Here is a 23,955-nt window from a genome sequence, read left to right as displayed (position 1 = left end):
GGGCCTTCCCTGGTGGCGCAGTGGTTGAGAGTCCGCCTGCCGATGCAGGGGACACGGGTTCGTGCCCTGGTCTGGGAAGATCTCACATGCCGCGGAGCGGCTGGGCCCGTGAGCCGTGGCCGCTGAGCCTGCGCGTCCGGAGCCTGTGCTCCGCAACGGGAGCGGCCACAACAGTGAGAGGCCCAAGTACCGCAAAAAACGAAAAAACAAAAAAACATCTACAGGGACTTCCCATGTGGTCCAGTGGTTAAGACTCCGCGCTTCCACTGCAGGGGGCATGGGTTCCATCCCTGGTCGGGGAACTAGGATCCCACATGCCGTACGGCCAAAAAAAAAAAATTGACATGTGCAAGGATTCTCACAGAACATCTACTGAACTCTGGCAGAAGATACCAGACTTCCAAACGGGCAAAAAAAATCTCCATGTAACTGGGTATGACAAAAGAAAAAAGAAAACGAATAAAACAGAGAGAACAAGGTCCTACTGCATAGCACAGGGAACTACATTCAACATCCTGTGATAAACCATAACGGAAAATAATTTTTTAAAATATTTATTTATTTAGTTGCACTGGGTCTCAGTTGCAGCAGGAGGGCTCCTTAGTTGCGGCTCGCTGGCTCCTTAGTTGTGTCATGCAAACTCTCAGTTGTGGCATGCGGGTGGGATCTAGTTCCCCAAACAGGGATCGAACCTGGGCCCCCTGCACTGGGAGCGTGGAGTCTTAACCACTGTGCCACCAGGGAAGTCCCGGAAAATAATTTTTTATAAAAAAGAATGCAAAAAAAAAAAGTATCTGCCTAAGAACAAGCCAAGATAATTTTGAGAAAAGAATGAGGAGAGACTTGCCCTATCACCTATCAAAATATATTCTAGTGGCAATGACTTTCCAAATTACCAGGTTAGATCGTGCAGCTATTCCCATTGGGAATTTGTCCTACAGATACCCTTGAATGTGGGTGAAACCATGTGCACACATGCTTACTCACTGCACCAGCCCGGGGTATGGCAAAGGATTAGAAATGATTACATGAACAAATGCCGATGACATTTGAATGATGAGCTACAACACAACCATAAAATAGAAAGAGAAAACACTGTTTGCCTCCAAGGCCTATTATGTGGGGAAAAAATAGAAAAGATACAGGCTAGAGCTCTATATAGCAGCACACACTTATTTTTGCAAAAGATGGGGAAACGTAACATGTGCACAGATTTCCTTGTATCTGGATAAAATGTCTCTGGAAGCCAAAAGAGGAAACCAGATAACATTAGTTGTCTCCCGGGGAGGTGACAGTGGTGGCTGATGGACAGAGGAGGGAAACATTTCACTGCCTATGGCAATATCAAAAAAAAAAAAAAAAAGGAAGATTTACAATTATAATGAATATTTAATTTTAAAAACTGTTATAAAAAGCAAATATCACTAAAATAGTGTGAAACTGACCAGTCAGGAGGGCTGCAATGCACAGGGTCTTAGGAAGTCCCATGGGAAAGAAATCTAACTGCCTTTCACAATGTGGCAGACCCATCTCAAGTATACCTGTTAAGCAGAAACACATTGGCAAACACCAGATTAACAATAATATCAAATGTTTATTGAGCAGTTGTTTGCATATCTCTCTGCTAAGCATTTGACAGATACGACCTCATTAGCTCTTTTTTTAAAAAAATTATTTATTTGTTTTTATTTTTGGCTGTGTTGGGTCTTCGTTGCTGTGTGCGGGCTTTCTCTAGTTGCAGCGAGCGGGGGCTACTCTTTGTTGCAATGCGTGGCCTTCTCATTGTCGTGGCTTCTCTTGTTGCAGAGCACGGGCTCTAGGTGCGCAGGCTTCAGTAGTTGTGGCACACAGGCTCTAGAGCGCAGGCTCAGTAGTTGTGATGCATGGGCTTAGTTGCTCTGCAGCATGTGTGATCTTCCTGGGCCAGGGATCAAACCCGTGTCCCCTGCATTGGCACGCAGATTCTTAACCACTGCACCACCAGGGAAGCCCTCATTAGCTCTTGACACTAGTCCTACAAGGCAGCAAGCATGACCATCCCAAGTTCATAGTTGAAAGCTAAGGCCCAGAGAGGGGAAGCCACTTGCCTGAGGTCACACAGCGAGAAAAAGGTGAAACTGGCAATCTTATTTACATGGCATGTGGTCCTCCAGGTCCTTTGTTGATATATTTAATATACATCTTGAGGGCCTTCTGTGTTCCAGGCATTGGTCTAATTGCTGGCTGGTGATTTAGAGGTGAGCAAAGGTTCAACAGTTGAATCTGACTTCTTCTGCAATGAGTGTCTTGCTCTAGCTGCAGTCCCCAGGAGAGTGGACACGTGCTGAAGAAGGGCCCAAGGACCATGCCTCTAGCAGAGGAAATATGAGTTTTTAACCAGTTAGGGGAGATAGTGGGCTCCAAGGGCAGGAGCTGGGGGAAGATAAAAAGATCAGATTCAAGGGCCTGGTTAGCTCCTTGCTTGTCCTGGATCCCTCAGGAGCCTGTGTCAGGCTCATGATCTTGGAAGGTTCTATGGTTTGAACGTTTCTGTCCCTTCAAAATCACTATGTTGAAATCCTAACAGCCAACGTGATGGTATTAGGAGGTGCATAGGTCATGAGGGTGGAACCCTCATGAATGTGATTAGTGCCCTTATAAAAGAGGCTCCAGAAAGATGCCTTGCCCCCTTGGACCTTGTGGGGACATAGTAAGAAGGCATAGGCTATGAACCAGTAAGAGGGCTTTTGCCAAAATTCAACCATGCTGGTGCCTTGATCTTGACTTCCCAGCCTCCAGAACTGTGACAAATAAATTTCTGTTGTTTATAAGCCACCCAGTCTGTGGCGTTTTGTTATAGCAGCCCAAACGGACTAAGACAAGGAAAGTCAGTTCAGAGGGGTGGGGCATCCAGACAGGAGTAAGGCACAGGGAGTCAGTGAGGCTGACCACCCGCTCTTGGGCTCCTCTTAGGGTGGGAAGCAGGAGGCCCTCTCTGTGGGTACCGTCTGCTCCAATCCCCCCAAGCAGAGCTGCTGGCGGGCTTCAGCAGACACTGAACACTGAGGCTGCCTGGCCTTGGTATTTCTCGTGGACCGTTTTGAGGATGGGTATGAGGTTCTGGAAGGTCGGGCGGAATGCGGCCTCTGCTTTCCAGCAGTTCTTCATGAGGCAATAGATCTGGGGAAGGAAAAACTGAGGCTGTGATCTCTGCTCTCTCCCTGGTCCGATGGTGGGGGCAGGGGGAAAAGGGAGGGTCTCACCTCACAGGGACATTTCTCTGGCTGTGGCAGCCTCTCCCCTCGTTCCAGTAGCTCAGTGAGCCTCAGCACTGTCATCTGCCCCTGGGTGAGGCCTATGAGCTCGATGAATTTCTACAGAAGAAACAGGACAAGCTCTTTTTAAGAGGCGGGGCTGCCTAGATAGAGGTCAAGAGTCTGAAGCCGGACGGCAGGAGTTCTAATGCCATCTCTACCACTTCTCAGCTGCATAACATTGGTCTTATGACTTCGCCTCTCTGGGCCTCAGTTCTCTCATCTGTAAAATGGGTGATAACATCTACCACCTGGGGTTATTGTGAAACTTAGATAAACTAATATTCATAGAGTAAGTCTGAATTAGGTGCTTGCTATTATTATTAAGCCTCAGCAAGTTGTTTTTGCCTGTTCAGAAAAATCTTTTAATTTTTTAAAAACTTTTTTAATTTTTTAAAAAAATTTTCCTATAAAGACACTCTGATTGGCTTTGGGAATAAACCCCTAACATACTCTAGGCTCCTCCCCTCAGCCAAGGACTACACAGTGAGTGGCTCCCTGGAGGGCACGTGAGTCAAGCTGGGCCAATCAGAGAGTCCTGAATTATGCTGGAAAGAGAAAGACCCTCCTCCCCTCAGCTGGGTCCACTGTTGCCACAACAAAGGGAAGGCTTGCTTAAGAAATGCTACCTGTGGTTAAGACTCGGTGCTTCCACTGCAGGAGGCACAGGTTTGATCCCTGATGGGGGAACTAAGATCCCACATGCCGCGTGGCACGGCAAAAAAACCAAAATGCTACCATGGAAATCAGCAGAGCTGAGAGATGGAGAAAATGGGATTCCTGATGGCATTTGAAGGTCTAGATCAAGCCATGTTCCCACTGTCCCCTTGGGGTTTGCAAATGGCAGAATAAGCCGTTCCTATCTGAGTGGGTTTCGGTCACAATCCAAGCCCTCTGCAGTGTAACTGGCCCACTTTACAGAATGCGACTGTGAGGCTCAGGTAGGTTAAGTCCTTGCTAGGGTGGCGGAGCTGGGAACTGAATGCATGCCTCGCTAACTCCTCTAGGATGGGGTCGGGGTGCGGGCCTGGCGCTCACCGAGGGGGGGCTCTGGGTGGAGTCACAGTAGGTCAGCAGCTCATACATGGTGACCCCAAAGGACCAGACATCGGATGCATAGTAGAACTTACACTCCTTCAGGCACTCCGGGGCATACCTGGGGAGAGAGGGCACTCAGGCCTTGGGCCAGACCGAGCTGGAGTCCTTACCTGAGGCTTAGGAGCCCTGTGGTCCCAGTTAGGGCCCCACCCTTAAGAGGGGGGGCAGTGTCACTTGACCCAGGCCCTGTCGTCTGAGACCCCGGAATCCATCTCCTCCACCCTGTCTGCTCCAGGTGACCCTGGCACCCCTCCCTCCGGCTGGGTCCCGCTGGTTACCAGAACACGGGACTGTCCCCATCCTCGCGCACACAGTAGTACTCATGGCCTTCGGGCACGGCCTTGGCGAGACCGAAGTCCCCAATCTTGACCAGCCTGTTGTTGTCCAGCAGCACGTTGCGTGCGGCCAGGTCTCGGTGCACGTAGTGCTGCGCGTGCAGGTAGGCCATACCCTGGGGGTGGGGCAAGTCAGGATCAGCGCGGGGGCAGGACCGGGCCTGAGAAGCAGTGACCAGGATGGCTAGGGGACAGTCAAGTTGGCGGGGACCAGGCGCGAGAACGGGCAGGATGGCAGCTGGGACCAGAGAGAAAAGGAGCAGAGCCAGACAGCAGAGGTGGAGCCACACGGGGGGCTCCCCCGGGGCAGGGGGCGGGAGAATTGGGAGGGGGGTGGGGGCCTGGGCCAGTGGGGGTGTGGCCAGGTGATCTGCTGAATGGACAAGGATGGAGGAGAGCAGGCCCAGCGGGGTTGGCGGGGGAGATAGGGAGCTCAGGCCAAGCCAAAGAAGGGGGCAGGTTCTGGGAGCAGGGGCAGGCAGTCCCACCTCGCAGATCTGCTGGGAGAAGAGCAGCAGCTGGGCCAGCCCGACATTGTGCCGAGGCAAGTAGTCTCGGAGGCTGCCCAGGGGCACGTACTCCATGACCAGCTGTACCGACTTCTCGCCTGACACCGGAGAGGAGCGGCCCGTAAGGGTGGTAGAGACCTGGACCACAGGCTGCCCACCCTGCACCCCCTATCCCAAGGTGGGGAGGGAAAACCAAGATCCATCCACACTAGGACCAGTCCTCAGGTGGGGCGGACCCATCCTGAACCCGTCCACAGGCAAGGGAGCTGACGGTGGCTCCCACCCATCCTGGCCCCAGCAGAGCACCTAAGGATGGAAAGGAGGCAGCCGGGCCTCGCCCACCTTGGTGTCTGCAAACTGCATCTTCCAGCCTGGGGCCGAGAGGCTCTAATTGGCCAGGTCCTGCTGGCCCCGCCCACCAAGCCACACCCAAGCCATAGCCCCACCCTGTTACATCTCTAGGCCCCGCCCACCTTGGTCCTCGCAGCAGCCCTTGTACTTGACAATGTGCTGGTGGTAGAGTGTGCGCAAGATTTCGATCTCTCGCCTCCAGCCTGTACGGAGCTGGGGACCGCAGCCTGCCTTGAGGGCCTTCACGGCCACCATCTCACCAGTGCCGTCATTGGTTGGATCGTAGCAGTACAGGCTGACCTTTCCGAAGTGACCCTGGCCGGAGCGTGCAGGAGCGTCAGCCCCACCCCCAGCTCCCCAGGCCCCACCTCCAGGCAGGTTTGTTTGGAAAATCCAAGGCCCCACCTACTCCATGTGGATGGGTCCCCTTGGGGCTGAGGCCTCCGTTTCAATTCCCCGGGGCGTCCCTTGAAGCTGAGAGTCTCTAAGGCCAGGGCCTTGGAGCAGCCCATGCCCCGCCGCCGGTCCTCCAGGCCTCGCCCTTACCTCACCCAGATCCCTGATCTTTTTCAAATAGCGCTTGTGGAAAACCGTAGGATCTGACGCCGGTGAGTCCGGGTTCACAGACAAGACATCAACGAGATCTGGAAGAGCTACAGTGGGTGAGTCTGGAACACAGCCCTTTCTCCAAAAGGGTCCACACTTGGGGACACAGAAAGCCAGCTACTGCTATCCCCAGCATCCGATCCCAGAGATAAGCAAACTGTTTTTTTTTTTTTTTTTGCAAGGGCTGGAAAATTCCTCTTATTGTCCAAAACACAGAGCTGGCTGCACCATAACCAACGCCTGGGATGTTCTGAGATTGGGTAAAGGGCACAAACTTTTCATTAATAACCAAAAAATTTGCCAGGGTCTAATTCATCCAAAGAAGCCGTGGCTCTCCCCAAGCAAAACAGAAAGGAGAGCTTGGGGCTTCCCCTCCCCCTTACTTAAGTGAATTAGAAACCGGCACACACCCTAAGCCACTGTACAGAGACTTGGGTGCACCATGCCTGAGTCAGCAGGGATCCCAGCCCCTCCCCCCCTCCAGGGTCCCCGCCCTGGAGTGATGCTCACTTTGGGGCTGCAGCTGAGTGAGGTCACGCAGGATGGTGCGGAAGGATGGCCGCTGGGCTGGCTCATAGGTCAGGCACTGGCTGGTGAGTATGGCCAGCTCTGGGCACGAGGGCTCAGGCAGCTTCTGCTGCTTCTGGTAGAAGCGCTCTTTCTGTTGGAGAGGGGACCGGAAGGAGTCAGTGTACACCCTCAGTCCCCTTCCCCAAGAGGCAGAGTCAAGTCCCCAGAGCAGGGCTAGACCAGCCAGGTCCTTGTTCTTGTCATTCCCATTTTACAGATGAGGCCCCTGAGCCTCGGCAACGGGATGCAGACTTGCCCACCACCGCAGAGTCAGGATTGGAACCCAAGTAGAGCAGGCTGTGCTGTGCTGGAGCATCTCACACTTGGCCCTTCCTGCCCTGCCTTCCACCCACCTCTGCTCCCAGAACGCTTTTGCATACTGCAGCTCCCTGAATGTCCCAAAGCCTCCCGGCCTTTGCAAAGGCTGTGTCCACCACCTAGGCTGCTCTTCCTAGCCTGGGACACTGATATTTCTGCACTTAGATTAAAACCTCCTCTGGGAAGCCCTGCCCCATCCCTCAGCTGGGTCAGGGGCATCCTCTGGGTCCCCTTCCTCCCGACAGCCTGTGCCTCCCCCTTGATGCCCTGGTCACTCTGCCTAAAGCATGTGATCTATTTGCTTTGTGCCATAACGACCTTATGAGGTTGGGACTGCAGTTCACTGCAACTGACAGATGACCTGATGGAGCCCCAGAGAGATGAGGCTGCACAGCCAGAGGGGAGGCAGCTCTGGACCCTGAATGTACCCTCTGGACCCCTTGGCGGTGCCAGCCCTCTTTGTGCGAAGGGCCCAGGGGTCCCCTGGACATACCTCGGAGGGGCTGCGGCCCTGCAGGGGGGCCTCCCCATCGAAGCAGATCTCCAGGAGGGTGGCACCAAAGCCCCACTTGTCGGCTGCAGTGCTTAGGCTGTTGGCTCCACCGGACAGGCACTCAGGGGCTGTCCAGGGGATCCGCTCCACCCGTTCTGGGGGCCAGAGTCAGAGGTCAGCAAGGTAAAAGGAGTGGGGGAAGCCCGCCCCTGTGCCCAGCCCTGCCTGCGTCCTCACCCTCCCTGGAGAGGACGCTCAGGCCCACACCGGGGTCACTCAGCTTGATGAAGGGGCTGGTGCCCTCCGCCAGCCCCAGCCGTGCCAGGAGGATGTTCCGGCCACACACGTTGCTGTGAACCAGGCTCTTGTCTTCCTGGGGTAGGGGGGAAAGGGGGCGTGGCCACTGGGGGCTGTAGACCCCACCCCTACCCCATCCCACATGGTCCCCCCAGGGACAGCCCAAGTGAAAAAGACAATCATGGTCATTATGGAGATGCCAGTCCATTGTCATAGTGACAAGGCAGCACTGGGTCTCCAGTGGGTCCTTCCTGTTTTCCCAGTGCTGGTGGCCAAGCCTCTCAGCCAGGGACAAAAGGCCAGAGGACCCTACTGTGGTCCTCAAACCCATGGCAGGCATGCTCCTTCCCCAGGGCCTTTGCACTGGCTGTCCCCTCTGCCTGGAATGCACTTCTCCCAGATACACTCACAACTACCCACCTCTCCCCTCACCCCATGTCACCTCCAGGTCACCTTAGTGAGGCCTTCTCCAACCCACCTGTTTAAGACATCACCCCTTCCCCAAACTGTATCAAATCCTCCTCTCTACCTCTGCTTTTCTGCCCACAGTTCTTGCTACTTTCTGGCGTACTATGTAATGTAATGTACGAATTATTATTTCTCGCTTGTCCCTCCCAACTAAAATGCCAGCTCCCCAAGGACAGAAACTTCTGTCTGTTTTGTTCTCTGTTGGGTCCCCAGGGCCTAGGACAGAGCCCGGCACACAGGGGGTGTTCTGGAAACTGGGGTGACTGGACCGGGAAGGGCTGGGGAACAAATGGCAAGAGGGACAGAGGCGACTGCCACAGGGCCTTGGACACCAAGTGGAGGAGGTGGGGAGAGATGGGAGCCACAGGGGTGCGTGAGCAGAGGAGGTTCATGGGAAGATCCAGTGCATGGATGGGTGCGTTCAGGCCTCCATACGCAACGTGGGAGCTGCCCTGGCCCTCCCCACCCGCGCAGGCCCCGCCCGCAGACCACGCACCAGGTAGCTGAGGGCACTGGCCAGCTGCTGGGCCACTGTGAGCTTCCAGGCCAGGGGCACGCGGCCCCTCTCCCGCCGCAGCCACACGTCCAGGGGCCCGTGCTCCACGTACTCCGTCACCATGATATCTGCAAAGGCCCAGCCACTGCAGGTGCTGCCCACCAGCTTACCCTCCAGGGCGCCAGGGGGCAGGACGGTGGGGGGGGGCGGCGCTGGGATTGTAGGTGGGGAAGGTGTCGGGCAAGGGTGTGGGGGGAGGCTCGGGAGCGACTCCGGGGAGAGGAGGAATGCAGTACTGAGGGCCAGCGGAGGTGGGTGCAGGGTGAGGCCGAGCTGAATGCTGGCATTTGGGTCCAGGGTGGGGCTGGGGTAGAGAGGAGGCTGCGAGTGAGTGACAAAGGTCAGGACGGGACTGGGGAACCGGGGGGAGGGTGCAGAGCAGTGGAGGAAGTGGAGCTGGAGGTTGGGATCCCACAGGGCTGGGGGTGCCTATGCAGTGAGAGGTGCACAGGCTCGGCACGTAGGCCAGCGTTGCGGGGAAAGCAGGAGAGACGGACACGTGGTGCTGAGGTCGGCGGGTCTGGGGGCGGCCATGGGCACCCTGTACAAGGAGGTGCGCACAGAGTAGCGGGAGAGCGGGGGGAGAAGCAGGGGCTGAGGTCTGGGAGGATCGGGGTGGCCAACAAGGCTGGGGTCTGCATGCTGTCACAGTATCGAGGGGGTCAGAGGATACACAGAGGCTGGATTGTAGAGGTGTTTGGGTGGTAGATGGAGCTAGGGATGCAGTCTGGAGTCGGGGTGCAGGTAGACGGTTGGGGCGTAGCCAGGGATCAGGGAGCTGCTAAGGGTCATGGTGCGGACAGGGTTTAGGCTGGAGATGAGAGTCGATGGGCACAGGCTGGGGTACGTTCAGGGGTGCGGTGGAGGTCAAAGGTCAGTGTGCAGTCAGGGATAAGGATGCAGGTCAAGAGTGTAAGTGGGGTCGGGCTGTAAATGGGGCAGAGTGGGGTGGGGTGTGTGTGTATGTCGGGGGTGGGGCAGGGCCCACTCACTCTCGGAGCCGTGCACGTAGATGCCGTGCACGAAGACCAGGTGCACGTGGGAGACCTGGCTCATGAGGCTGGCTGTCTCGTAGAAGGCCTGTGGGGACGGGGCAGGTTAGGGGGCTGCAGGCCCTGACCTGACCCTCTTCACCCTGCCCCCCATCCCCTGGCCACGCTCACTCACCAGGGCGACGTCATGGTGACTGGGATCCAGCACCTTGAGTACCACTCGCAGCTCCTGTTCACAGCCCGCCCCGGGCACGGGGGGGTCCCCGCCATCCACCTTGTCCTCTTCAGGGCCTCCGCCCCCCACTCGCAAGAGGCCCTCATACACATTGGTCCTCGTGCCCTGGCCCAAGTGGGACAGCTGGGGGGACATGGTGTGGAAGATCTCCATGACAACGGCTCCAGGCTGCCTCCCTGGTGCCCCGCGCCCGTAGGAGCCACCCCCGCGCCACGCACCTGGGTGATGTCTTCCTGGCGGATCTGGTGGAAGCTGAGATGGCTGAGGTTGAGTGGCCTGCTGCTGGCCCGAGGTCCCCGCGTGACGATGAGGTTGGAGATCTCTGGGGATGGAAGCAGTCCCTGAAAGTTGGCACGGAGGGAAGAGGCCCCCCCCCAACCCGAGCCCCGTGGCACCCCCATCTTGGTACCTCCTGGCCGTGGCAGGCAGCAGTGGCGCAGGGAAAAGCAGTCGTCGCCGGCCCGCAGGGAGCAGCCCTGCAGGGCAACCCGCAGCTCGCGCACGCTGGGGAAGGACCGGTCCCAGCCCTCCAGCGCGACAGTCCCAGCCTGCAACTCGATGGGGAACTTCCGTAGGTGCAAGCCCTTCACGCCGGGTGCCTGGAGCAGGTGGCAGGAGGGGTGAGGGCGGTGAGCAGGGGTCCAGGCAGGGAGCACGCCCAGCCCCAGCCCAGGACCCCCGCCCCAGGCCCACCTGGTCACGCTGGGCCACCGTGAGGATAAGGCGGTGGAGGTGGCTGGTGCTCCAGTGGATGAGGTAAAGGCCGTCCTCGGGCTGCAGCCTGGCCAGCACAAATGGCTCCCTGGGCGGGTGGGGGCACAAAGGGGCACCATCAGGGCACCTGGGAGCACTGCTGGACCCACACCTGGCAACAAGGACACACAAAACCTGCCCAGCAGGGCACACTCCAGCTGGGATAAATGTCAGACACAGCTTATGTGGTGACACTGTGTCTGAACACACACACGCAGGTAACCCTGTCCCATGCATGAAAACTCACACACAGACACAGGTACCGGAACAGGCACATGCTCGTGCGTAACAACTGTGGACACCGTGGCCGACAGGATCACACACACACACACACACACACACACACACGGCACACACCCAGCCATAGACACTGCCACTCCCAGGGTGACGCACAATGCAGTCTGTCACACACCGAAAGGAAAAGATCACAGACAAAGGACTTCCCTGGCAGTTCAGTGGTTAAGACCACGCTTCCACTGCAGGGGGCGCAGGTTCAATCCCTGGTTGGGGAACTAAGATCCCGCATGCCGCACAGTGCGGCCGAAAAAAAAAAGAAAAAAAAAGTATGAAAGATCGCAGACACAGCAGCTGTGTAACATAACAGCACAGGGGCACTGGCATCCCAGACCCAGAGGGGACAACTGTCATAAGCACAAACAGGTACTACAAGGTGACACAGCCACACAGACTCTGACAGTTACATATGTGGTACCATAGACTGAATGTCTGTGTCCCCCCAAAATTCCTATGTTGAAGCCCTAACCCCCGACCAAGGCGATGGCCTTAGGAGGTAGGTCTTGGGGAGGTGATTAAGTCATGAGGGTGGAGCCGTCACGAATAGGATTAGTGACTTATAAAATGGACCCCAGGGACTCCCCTGGTGGCGCAGTGGTTAAGAATCCGTCTGCCAAAAAAAAAAAAAAAAGAATCCGCCTGCCAATGCAGCGGACACGGGTTCGAGCCCTGATCCAGGAAGATCCCACATGCCGCGGAACAACGAAGCCCGTGTGGCACAACTACTGAGCCTGCGCTCTACAGCCTGTGAGCCACAACTACTAAAGCCTGAGTGCCACAACTACTGAAGCCCATGTGCCTAGAGCCCACGCTCCGCAACAAGAGAAGCCACCACAGTGAAAAGCCAGGGCACCGCAATGAAGACCCAACACAGCCAAAAAATAAATTAAGTAAATATATTAATTTAAATAAATAAATACAAAAATAAAATGGACCCCAGAGATCTCGCTCACCCCTTCCACCATATGAGGACACAGCCAGAAGACTGAACTTTGGTTATGTAACAGGAGGTGGGGCTCTCACCAGACACTGGATCTGCCAGCACCTTGAATTTGGACTTCTAGCCTGCAGAACTGTGAGAAATAAGTGTCTGTGGTTTCTAAGCCACCCAGTCATTGGCATTCTGTTAGAGCAGCGCGAATGGACTAAGACACACGCTGACATGGCCCATAGGCCACATGGCCCATGTGGCCCGTACAGCCACAGCCCTTGAGAGGTGAACCGACCACTTCACCCTCCTCTGGTGTAGAGACTAGGCTTGGAAGGGTGAGACCTCTTAGACTGACCCAGGGGCCAGTCCAAGTGTCACAGATAGGACAGGAGATACCCAGGCACAGGGCCAATGAGCAGATGAGCTGATGGTCACAAACCCCAACCCGGCAGCATACAGGATGGCCACACACACCTGATGACCACGTAAGCCCTGACACTTCACATTCTCAGCCCCACACGTCCAAGCAGGAGTGCTCAGACAGTGATCCACAAGTACCAGGACAGACACATGCCTGCAGGGGTGTAAACACCCACACGTATATCTGAACAGCCACCAGCGTTTGGACAACGCATAGCCCAGCAAAACTCACCCGTCCTGTCACGTGCAAAAACACACACTGACAATTTAAAACGCAGTTGGAGGACTTCCCTGGTGGTCCAGTGGTTAAGACTCCGCGATTCCACTGCAGGGGGCATGGGTTCCATCCCTGGCTGGGGAGCTAAGATCCCACGTGCCCCGTGGCGCGGCCAAACCAACAACAAAACCAAACAAGACGCACTCCCCAGAGTAGTGACACAGCTGCGTGCCAAGTGGGCTGTTAAACATTCAGACATGTGTGGTGACAGTCCCCAACCCAGGCACTCTCAGCGTGACACACCGTCCATGCCGTGACAGGTGCCTGTTCTCCCCCATAAGCCCTGGGTGCACACATGCACCCACGTGAGCACCCACCGACGTGAACGCATGCACAATGCTGTATGAGCAAATCCTTGCACGTGTACACGCACGCACACACAGACACACGTGTGCACACTAGACACGGATGCTCCCGCACACGTGCATGCACACTCACGTGCACACACAGGCACACACACACTGAGACATGGATGCTTGCACACACATGTTCACTCATATACATGGGTGAACACACAGGCCTTCACACCCTAAGACACACATGCACACACTAAGACACCGACATGCACACACCTCATTCAAACCCCACAGTCCCTAGAGCTCATGCCCAGTTCAGTCACCACCACGCAGCCCGCCCGCCCTCCCCCCCCCCCCCCCCCCCCCCCGGGCACTCACAGCAGGGGTCCGTGAATACCGTCCTGGATACTCATCACCAGCCGCGGAGGCGCCACCTCATGGCAGAGGTAGTGGCTCGAGTCGGCCGTCAGGCGGAAGTAGCCATCCACCAGTGACACCAAGGACAGGGCCGCAGCCCGGGAAGGCAGGCTCAACTCCTGCAGGCGAGGGGGCGGTGGTGGGGAGGACAACATCAGGCAGATGTCACGGGCCAGAGGCTCCCACCGTCCCCCAACCCTCCCCCCACGGCCAGCCCGGCCCCCCGTCCCGGGCCCCACCAGGCACTTGTTGTCCTGACAGTGAATGCTGACGCGGCGTTCTTTCAGCACCACGTGGGTGATGTCCTGGAAGTCGCAGAAGTAGGCCCATGGGGCCTCCTGAGGTCTGTGCACTGGCTGGTTGCCCACCTCCTGGGCCTTGGCTTTCTTCCCAGATGGGCCAGCATGGGGCATCCTTCTGCCGCCACCACCACCACCATCACTGGGAGTCTGGAAACCAACACGTGGGGCAGGTGAATGGAGCAGGGCAGTGCCTGTTTAGTCCCACTGCACTTTTCCCCGGGGGAGAGGCGGGAGCTGGAGGGACCAGGCAACCCCCCATCAACCCCAGTGTCACAGGCTGGACAGGAGACCCACCCAGAGAGATACACATGCCAGAAACTGGAACTTCGGGGAGAGTAGAATGGAGGTTCCTCACCCTCTCGGCCCCAGATGCCAGACCCCAGAAAGCAGGTCCCCAGGGGGGCAGGCAGACAGAGGACACTCCCCAAGAAACAGACCCCCAGGGACTTCTCTGGCGGTCCAGTGGTTAAGACTCCACTCTTCCAATGCAAGGGGCACGGGTTCGATCCCTGCTCGGGGAACTAAGATCCCACATGCCATGCCGCGTGACCAAAAAAAACAAAACAAAAAACCAAAACAAAACAAAACAAAAGGAACAGACTCCCAGGCACAGACTGACACACCCCAGAGGCACGTGGGGGAAAACCACCTTCGGAGGCCAAGGCCAAGGCTGAGCAAGGGCGCGCCACCCCCAGCTGCCCTGGACTGCTAGATGGAAGAGGCGCCCCACTCACCTCTGCCTGTACCAGCCGCCACTGGATGCCGTCGGTGCCCGACACCAGCACCTCGTGGGTGGGGGGTCCTGCGGCAGACTCAGGCCCGGGGTCGGGAGGGGCCTGTCTGCCATCCCGGATGTAGCAGGGCTCCCCCTCAGCCTGGGTCAGTAGCTCCAAGTGGCACACGGGCACGCGCTCTGTGCCGAAGCGGGGCGCCAGCCGCTCGAGTGTGGCCAGGTACTTCACCATGACAACCTGCTGGGAGAGGCAGCCCGGCTGGAAGGCCCGCAGGAACTTGCGGAAGATGCTCCGCAGGCGCAGCCGCGTCAGAGCATTGTGCTGCCGGATCTGCCGCCGGAAGGAGCGTGGGATGCAGTCCTTGAAGCTGTGGGGACGACCAGGAGGGGCCAGTCAGGGGCCGGGATTGCAGGCCTAGCTGGGTGACGTGGGGCAAGTGGCTTCATCTCTCTGAACCTCAGCTGCCTCGTCTAGAAAACAGACAGGCTGCAACCTACATGGCCATCAACAGATGAATGGATAAAGATGTGGTACTTATATACAATGGAATACTACTCAACCATTAAAAAGAATGAAACAATGCCATCTGCAGCAACATGGATGCAACTAGAGATTGTCATACTGAGTGAAGTAAGTCAGGAGGAGAAAGACAAATATCATATGATATCACTTATATGTGGAATCTAAAATATGATACAATGAACCTATCTACAAAACAGAAACAGAATCACAGACATAGAAAATAGACTCTAGTTGCCAAGGGGGAGGAGGTTGGGGGACAGATGGAGTGGGAAGCTGGGGTTAGCAGATGTAAGCTTTTATGCATAGAATGGATAAACAACAAGGTGCTACTGTATAGCACAGAGAACTATATTCAATATCCTATGATAAACCATAATGGAAAAGAGGATGAAAAAACAAGAATGTATATATATGTATAACTGAATCACTTTGCTGTATAGCAGAAATTAACACAACATTGTAAATCAGCTATATTTCAATTTAAAAAGTATTAGGGGGGGCTTCCCTGGTATCGCAGTGGTTAAGAATCCACCTGCCAATGCAGGGGACACGGGTTCGAGCCCTGGTCCGGGAAGATCCCACATGCCTCGGAGCAACTAAGCCTTTGCGCCACAACTACTGAGCCTGTGCTCTAGAGCCCGCAAGCCACAACTACTGAGCCCATGCGCCACAAGTACTGAAGCGCATGCGCCTAGAGCCCGTGCTCTGCAACAAGAGAAGCCACCACAATGAGAAGCCCGCACACCTCACCAAAGAGTAGCCCCCGCTCGCCACAACTAGAGAAAGCCCGCACGCAGCAACGAAGACCCAGTGCGGCCAAAAATTTAAAACATAAAAATAAAAAATATTAAAACTGAAAAAACCCCAAAAACAATAAAAAAAAACAGGCAGGCTGTCATGAAGGTGGACAGAGAATGCTATAAAGGGCCAGCACAGGGAGGCCAGGTGGTGTCTGGACCCAGGGCCCAGGACTTTGGAGGAGACTATAGGTCGGAAATCCCAGCTCTTGGGCAACTTCCTTAAGCTCTAAAGGGCTCTGTCTTTTCATCTGTAAAATGGGATCAAACAGTGCCCACTTCTAGGGCTGATGAGAGAATCAGGACTATTGATTGGCATAAAATAAGGACTATGTGAGTGTTGGCTATTATTATTATTGGAGAAGTCGCTATTGTTTTGATCATTAATATGATTATCAATAAAAGGCACAGCTCTGGGAAGGCCCTCTGCTCTTCACAAAGCCATACCCTTCACCCCTTCTCCTGCCCTGCACTTGCGCACCAGCATAGCCCACTTAGATGAGATTTGAAGCCTCATCCTCCATGTCCCAAGTCACCTCTTCCAACCTTTGAATACAAAGATCCTAAAGGTCAAGGTTCTAGCTGCCTTCTGCCCCCACTTCCAAGCTTTCCAGGGCTCCCTAGAGCTCTCAGGGAAAAAGGTTCCCTGACTAGTGCCTGGCCGTCTCCTGCATTTGGGCAATCACATTCCGAGTTCAGTTCCCCTGGAAACTAGGTCTTTACCACCTCCTGCCTCTGGGCCTTTGTATATGCTGTTCCCTCTCCCTCGAATGCTTGGCCAAAGCAATCCACATCTGGATAAAGCCAACGCAACCTTCAGGTCTTAGCAGAAATCACCTCCCCCCAGGAGCATCCTCTGATCTCCAGGCTGGATAGGGTCCCTCTTCTGGGCTTCCCAGCGTCCTGAGCTTCACTGTCACAGCCCTAGTCCTCCAGTGATAACACGACAGGGATTGAAAAATATGTGCTTTAAGAACTGCAAGCCCTGGGAAATTTCCTGGAGGTCCAGTGGTTACGACTCGGCGTGGGTTCAATCCCTGGTTGGGGAACTAAGATCCCATAAGCTGTGTGGCGCGGCCAAAAAAGAACTGCAGGTCCTGAAAGACCCATTTCTCTTGCTGCCAGGCAGTGTGCCCTGATTGCCCCAGCCCTCACTGCAGTGGAGGCTAGCAGCTCTCCAGACTCCTGCCTCCTTTTTTCCCTTGAATTCTAGGGAGTCCTCCAAGCTCACCCTGCTCCAGCCACACTTCCTCCACCACATATCAAGCATGGTACAATCTTAGGGCCTTTGCACTGGCTGATCCCTCTGTGGAGAATTCTCTTCTCCCAAATACCCACCTGGCTCCCTCCTTCATTTCCTTCAGATTTTTGAATTTGAATGTCACCTTCTCAGTGAGGAATTCCCTGATGACCCAGGTTTTTTTTTAATTTACTTATTTTTTATACAGCAGGTTCTTATGATGACCCAGTTTTAAATTGTATGCCCCCCATTCCCTGACACACCCCTTCTTCCTCTGTTACTGCTTAATTTTTCCCCATTGCACTTATCATTGTCTAAAACGCTATACATTTTATTTTTGTATTTTGTGTTTATTGCCTGTCTCCTTCATCAGATGGGACCTCCAGGAGGGCAGGGATTTTTGTCTGTCCTATTGACTGTTGTGTCCAGAACACCCAAAACTAGTACCAGGGACTTCCCTGGCGGTCCAGCAGTTAGGACTCAGTGCTTTCACTGCCAGGGCCCTGGGTTCAATCCGTGGTCAGGGAACTAAGATCCTACAAGACGCTCAGCACGGCTGGAAGAAAAAAAAACTAGTACAAGCATACAGTAGGCACTCAATAAATGTTTGTTGAATGAATGAAGGCATGACAGTATGCAAGGTCTACCCTGGCCACCAGATGCCTGGGCATGTCCACCCACCTATGCAGTGTTCCCGCCTCATTCTCAATACCTGATCTTCTTGGCCACCTTCTCAAGGGGGACACCACGGCAGAGAGCGAGGTGGCAGAGGTGCAAAAAGGCCATGCCCAGGCTCTCGTTCTGAAAGTGGTGGATCTCCTCCTCGCTTGACAGCTCCCAGAGTGATGCCACGTCATTTATGAACTCATGCTTGCCCTGGGGATGGGGAATCAGGCAGAAAGGGAGGCATGAGAACCTGTTCACTCCCCAGCTTCTGGTCACTTTGGGGAAGGGAAGGACCCCACATGTATGCCTCCTCTGCCCAACCCTATGCCTGTGGCAGACATCACTAATCAATCACAGCACTTACCCCTACAACCCTAAGAGTCTCAAAACCCTTTGGTTCAGGCAGCCAAAGGATCCCAGATGGCATGAGTTGAAACCTACTAGCTACAGCAAATTGGGAGGGAAGTGAGGACTCCTCATTTGCAACCTCCCTCACAAACAGTCTCACCTCCCCAGCCCTGCTCACACCTGCTCAAAGAGGTACTCAAAGGAGGCGGGGTCCAGGAGTTGCACCCCCTGCTCGGCCTGTTCTGAGGAAGGCTCGGACCCTGGGGGACCGCAGCGGTACACAGCCGGCTCCTGGGGATGCATGCCATGCCAGTTCCGGAAATAAAACCTGCGGGAAGGGAGGGGGCGCAGCTGGGGTTTAGCACAGATTCAGACCAAGTCCAGGAAGGTGGGGACAGGGGAGGGAGGGGACAGAACGAAAGCCTTCCAAGGGGACTTCACCCACCTCATGCGGAAGTACAGCATCAGGCTCGAGTCTCTGGACATATCCAGGACGTGGTTTGGAGGCAGCCAGACCTGGGCCTGGACATCGAAGAGGGCAAAAAGATTGAAGCAGGGTGGAGTGATGCCTGGACAGGGGAGAAATGAGTCAGGAGTCAATGCCTGCTGCCGTTAGCCCTGTGGACCCCCAGACCCACTGTCTCCTTTCACAATCCCTCCCTGGGCCTCCTGCCTTGCCAACAGAGGACAATGCAATATGTAAACCATCCTATGGCCTCACAGGAAAACTACATTTCCCAGCCTCCCTTGCAGCTAGGATGGAGACATTGGGCTGGTTTTTGGCCAGTGGGATGTGGGCATAAGGGAGTACATTTTTCCAGGCCTAGAAATAAACTTTCCTGCCATCTTCGCTGCCCCAGGGATGTTGGAAACCCCTTATGCCTAGTGGTGAAGCTATAAGATAGAGGGGAACCATCTGACCTGCATTAGATTTTATGTAAATTTTCATTGTCTTAACCCAGTAGAATTGGGGGCGCTGCTTGTTACTACAGCAAAACCTATCATAGACTGACTAACACAGCTCTACAGACTGCTGGCACTTTGCCTGGTCTCTCTCTGAACTCCAGACCCAGAGAAATATCCAACTACCCCTTGGCTGTCTTCCTCTAGACATCTCGGGCCCCCTGAGATGTGCCTTGTTCCAAATAGATCTCATCTGAGGTCCCCAAACCTGCCCCCTCTCTGCCGGACTTCATCCTTGTCCTCAACTCGTCCCACCCCCTCCACATCAGATTGGTCACAAGTCCTGTACTTTCGGCATCCTCCATCTCTCTGGGATCTACCCACTTCCTTCAAATCCAAAACTCAGCCCTAGTTCAGCCTCCAAACTTACTGTCATTCCCCACACTGGCTGCCCAAGCATCTATTTTTTATACACATCACTTAAAAATTGTATCTAAAATAGTTCAGAATTATTTATTTATTTTTAATTAAAATTTTTTTTTCTTTGTTTTGGCTGCACCGGGTCTTAGTTGCAGCATGAGGGATCTTTAGTTGTGGCATGCAGACTCCTTAGTTGCAGCATGCATGCAGGATCTAGTTCCCCGACCAGGGATCAAACCCAGGCCCCCTGCATTGGGAGCACAGGGTCTTACTCACTGGACCACCAGGGAAGTCCGTCAGAATAATTTATAATCACCTAAGTACCAGCCATGAGAAAAAGAATAAAACCTGGCAAGTACAACTGAAGCCCCCACCTACATCCACCTCCTCTCCCCTCCCACAAAGAGGTAACTATACTCCTGAACTAGAGTTTATCATTTTTATATTCTCTATCATCTTTGAATGTTATAAATTCAAATGCGGTATTATACCATAGGCGTCCTGCAATTTGCTTTCTCATGCTACGAAAGGTTTTAAGCTTCACATGTGATATATGTAACTTTGGTTAAATTCCTTTTTCCTGGCTGTATAGTATTTCAGTGTTCAACCATACTGAAACTGATTTGTGCATTCTCCTATACACAGACTTTGAGATGGTCTCCTATTTTCACTAAGATAAATGAAGCCACTCTGAACTTTCCCATGTACATCTCCTGGAACACATGAGCTGAGTGTCTGTAGAGTGCACATCTAGGAGTGGGACTGTGTGCCCTCAGGGGATGTACATTTCAACCATGTTAGACGATGCCAAATTGCTCTCCAAACTCATTGCATCCAGGAATTCCCTGGTGGTCCAGTGGTTAGTACTTGGTGCTTTCACTGCCGAGGGCTGGATTCAATCCCTAGTCAGGGAACTAAGATTCCACAAGCCACATGGCACGGCCAAAAAAAAAAAAAAAAAGAAAAGAATCATTGCATCCAAGTGTACTGCCCCCCAAAAAAAGAGCATGCCTCCCTATGAGACAACTTCCTAAAGAACCAATCTGTTTCACTCTCTGGCTTAAAACTTCCACCGCTCCCCTTTGCCCCCTGAGAAAGCCCAACCTCCTCAGCACTGAATAACCATGACCTGGACCCAGACAATTATGCTCTGCTTTCAATTCCTACTTCCCCTTCCAAATTCTTGAAAACTATGCTCCAGTTATTCTTAAGATCTTTTGCTTCCTCAAAAAGATCAGGTTCTCTGGGCCCTTGGCCAGGCATGTTTCACACCACCCAGAAAACCAGTACTTCTTTAAGAATATGCCATTGATGGGAAAGTACAAGGTGTTATAGAAATCTACCAGAAGGCCCCCATCCAGTTGTGGGACAGGGGGTTTGAGAGGACGTCCTGGAGGAAAGGGCATGTAAGCAAAGTCCCCTTGGAGAGACCTTCTCCCCCTCTGGCAGGAGAAACTAACTTTCAAGCACGTGTGCTGCAGGCTCTCTCAACCATTCCATGCTTCACTACTGTTCCTGGGGAAAGCTTTAAGCCCTAAACTCCTCCCTCTGGGGTTTAAAACACTGTAAGATCTGAACCTGGCTGACTTCTGCCCCACAACCTCCTACTTTACTCCCGCCCTCGCCCGCCACAGTCTGCTCCCCCTACAGCAGCCAGAGATCATCTGTGACACTTGCGTCCAATTACATTCCTTCTTCACTCACAGTCCTCTGTGGCTCCCACCTCACTTGGAGTAAAATCCAAAGTCCTCCCTGAGGCCCAAGAGGCCCTGTACAACCTGTGCCATCACCTGCTTGCCCTCACCTACTCCTGTCTCCCCTTCACTCACTCGGCTACAGCCACACCGGCCTCCTCACTGTTGCTGGCAAGTTCCCACCTCAGGGCCTTTGCACTTGCTGTTCCCACTGCCTGACGCCATCTTCCCCAAGATATACCCGTGGCTCAGTCCCTTATCTCCCCAAGTTTTAAATCTTTTACCATGATCTCTGGTCTCCTATACAGTTTTCTTATTTATTGTGTTTCTTGTTGATCCCTGTTAGAATATCAGCTCTACAAATGTAGTAACTGGGGCCTGGCACACACTAGGTGCTCACTCAATGTCCTCTGAATGAATGGGCAGACGATTGGATGGATGAGGCCCGGCGGCTGCCAGCACCTCCACCCCGCCATGGGGCTGATGCCCGGGACTCACCGACTTTGTGTGCAATGTGGAGGCAGACCTCCTCCGCAGTCAGTGTGGCCTCGCTGAAGGTGACCCAGGGCTCCCCGCCACTGGGGCCGGCCCAGTGCAGAAGCACCTTCAGGCCTCCTCTGGTGGCCATGGGCTGAGCTCCATCCCCATCGGGCTTTCTGCCCCTGGTGGTGGCCCCCCATTGGCACAGAGGCATGCTCTTGACAGCTGGCTTGCCTGGGAAGGAACAACATCCTGTCAGCCCCAGGCCTCAGCCTGGAGGCCCCTTTGAGCACCTCAACCTTCCAACCATCCAGACTGAGGCTTGGGGGGAAGATTCTGGACCCCTGCTCGCTGTGCAAACTTAGACACCCAATTCCCCTTCCTGAGCCCCAGTTTCCACAACCGTTTGATGGAGTTGGGGTATGTGTCCCCACCTACCAGATCAGTCATGAACAATAACACCACCAAACCCCTTTATTGGACAAATTCACCAATATAAAAATCTGCTCTGTCCAATAATTTTTTTTTTTTTAAATCTGCTCTGAACCCACCTTTCCAAAATAACCAGGAAGACAGGGGTGGCCAGACAGACCTGGGGGTGAATCCTGTGTCGACTCAGATGAGTCACTTAGCCATGCTGGGCCTCGGTTTCCCCATCTGGAAAATGGAGATGCTGAGAGTGTTGCCATGAAGAGATGGTTGTGAAGTTTCTACATTCTTTTTTTTTTTAACTTTTAAACTAGAGTTGTAAGTGAATTACGCACCACTGTCACCATATTACAGATAGGTAAGGACTTACTATTGCCATTTTGTTGTTTTCTCGTTGTTTTGTACATCCATTGTTCCTTGTTTCTTATCCTGCTGTCTTTCTTTGTGTTTGGATGTAATTACTATAAGATTTTTCCTTTGTGGTTACCCTAAGTTTAATGTTACAAGTTTAAGACATTTTATGAGCCTTACATAACATACCTCACACTTGTAACACCCTATTTTAAGCTAATAACAGTTTCACTTCAATAGGACTGGTAAACATTATACTTTTCATTCTCCTCCACCTCATATTTTGATTACTGCTGCTACACTTTACATGTTTTTTATATTGTGTAACTAAAACAGATTATTATATTACGGTTATTTTTTCTACATCCTTTTTTTTAAAAAAACTAGAGTTGTAGATCAATTAGGTTGTGATGTTTCAACACAGTTCTGCATGTCACATGTTCAGTACCTTGATACAGGCATGAAAAAATAACAAATATGATAAAAACAAGAATGAAGTCATTATTGGTTTTATCATCATAATCCTTTTTCTCTTTCAAGCTGAGATTCCTGCATACCACATCTACCCCCACCAGCGACCCCAGTCCCTGCTGGCTCCCTGAGCGGAGAAGGGGCTGTGTTCAGCTCTTTCCCCAACAATCTGGAACTTTTCGAGAGCCAGGCCCAGGGCTCGGGCCTCCTGAGGCCTCCAGTATTTGCAGGGAGGGGCTGTCAGCGATTCGACCGATGTTACTGGTTTAAGACAGTGATGGGGGAAAAGAGAAGGTTGTGTAATAGCACAATGTCGGAGGCGTCGAGAATCAACTCCTCTCTGAACCTGTTTCCTCATTTAGAAAATGGGCATAAAACAGTCTCTCTCTCAAAGGGTTGATGGGAGGATTCAGTGAGGTGAGACAGGGAAAGGGCTCCGCACCGGGCCTGGCGTGCAATAAGTGCTTGATAAATGTTCGCTATTATTATCTTATTAACATTCGAGATAAGATCTTGGGGATGGGGTTTTGCAGGTGCCCATCTCCTCCCTCCTCGTCCCCATTGGGCCCAGACCCAGCTTTGAAGATGAGGTCTGGGTGAGGTCCGCAGCCCCCGCCCCCCAACAGAAATCTCCAAACCCTTCCGGCAGGGGCGGGAACCGCGACGTGTACCCACCGGGCATCAATCAGTCCCAAGGCAGTGTGGGGGCTTCTACCCACCTCCTGCAAAGGGCAGTCCCGCCGGCCGCATCCTTCTTGATGACCTCCCGGGCGCGCCCCCTCCCGGCCCCCCTCCAGACTCACCCTTTCCGGGGAACTCCGGCTCGAACCTAGGACCCCGCCCCGCCCAGCAGCCAGGGTCAGCCGCCGCTTGATCGCCGCTGGGACACCGCCTCCCATTGGCTGCCTGAAACGGGCACACTCATTGGCGGCCGCTCTGCTCCGCCCCCTCGCTGCTACGGCGGCGCTCCCATTGGTGCGGGTTTCATGCTTTGCTCAGCAGCGGGCGGGAGTGTGAGGTCTTGCCGGGGCAAGGCTGCTTCCATTACCCACGCGGGCGGTGGGCCTAAGTCAGGCTTCCGTACCTGAA

The 23,955-nt window shown here is 53.9% G+C and overlaps 1 protein-coding gene across 12 annotated transcripts; it reads right to left on the bottom strand.

Moving 5' to 3' along the window:
• Positions 1 to 1,574: 1,574 nt before the first annotated feature.
• On the bottom strand, positions 1,575 to 23,739 carry TYK2 (tyrosine kinase 2). Of its 12 annotated transcripts, XM_060145206.1 has the most exons (26): positions 23,542 to 23,613; positions 22,415 to 22,532; positions 22,208 to 22,272; positions 21,634 to 21,849; positions 18,564 to 18,687; positions 18,299 to 18,446; positions 17,817 to 17,980; positions 14,546 to 14,912; positions 13,749 to 13,958; positions 13,471 to 13,628; positions 10,815 to 10,923; positions 10,531 to 10,720; positions 10,340 to 10,443; positions 10,062 to 10,244; positions 9,887 to 9,974; positions 8,835 to 8,962; positions 7,811 to 7,946; positions 7,574 to 7,728; positions 6,703 to 6,853; positions 6,133 to 6,239; positions 5,709 to 5,901; positions 5,215 to 5,333; positions 4,670 to 4,842; positions 4,332 to 4,449; positions 3,243 to 3,353; positions 1,575 to 3,159 (listed from the first exon to the last, which is right to left on the bottom strand). In XM_060145206.1, exons 4-26 carry the CDS (start codon positions 21,827 to 21,829, stop codon positions 3,025 to 3,027), a joined length of 3,567 nt encoding a protein of 1,188 aa, XP_060001189.1. In that variant the 5' UTR covers positions 21,830 to 21,849; positions 22,208 to 22,272; positions 22,415 to 22,532; positions 23,542 to 23,613; the 3' UTR covers positions 1,575 to 3,024. The 12 variants fall into 12 exon arrangements, with proteins under 12 accessions (XP_060001189.1, XP_060001187.1, XP_060001196.1 ...); XM_060145204.1 differs by lacking the exons at positions 22,415 to 22,532; positions 23,542 to 23,613 and adding an exon at positions 23,670 to 23,739; XM_060145213.1 differs by lacking the exons at positions 22,415 to 22,532; positions 23,542 to 23,613 and adding an exon at positions 23,670 to 23,739 and having other exon boundaries at positions 6,133 to 6,230.
• Between the last annotated feature and the right edge of the window lie 216 nt (positions 23,740 to 23,955).

The sequence above is a fragment of the Lagenorhynchus albirostris genome, chromosome 3 (genome assembly GCF_949774975.1).
Source record: "Lagenorhynchus albirostris chromosome 3, mLagAlb1.1, whole genome shotgun sequence".
NCBI classification, from domain to species: domain Eukaryota; kingdom Metazoa; phylum Chordata; class Mammalia; order Artiodactyla; family Delphinidae; genus Lagenorhynchus; species Lagenorhynchus albirostris.
This window is presented reverse-complemented; position numbering and strand designations above follow the sequence as displayed.

What these genes read in the sequence shown, in the direction of transcription:
- TYK2 (XM_060145204.1), bottom strand. Translation starts at nt 21,829, where the DNA reads ATGCCTCTGTGCCAATGGGGGGCCACCACCAGGGGCAGAAAGCCCGAT. An exon ending in GTCAGGACAACAAGTGCCTG is followed by an intron (nt 13,629 to 13,748) that starts GTGGGGCCCGGG and finishes CCTCGCCTGCAG; the next exon opens with GAGTTGAGCCTGCCTTCCCG. An exon ending in AGGGCCGCAGCCCCTCCGAG is followed by an intron (nt 6,854 to 7,573) that starts GTATGTCCAGGG and finishes CCTCTCCAACAG; the next exon opens with AAAGAGCGCTTCTACCAGAA.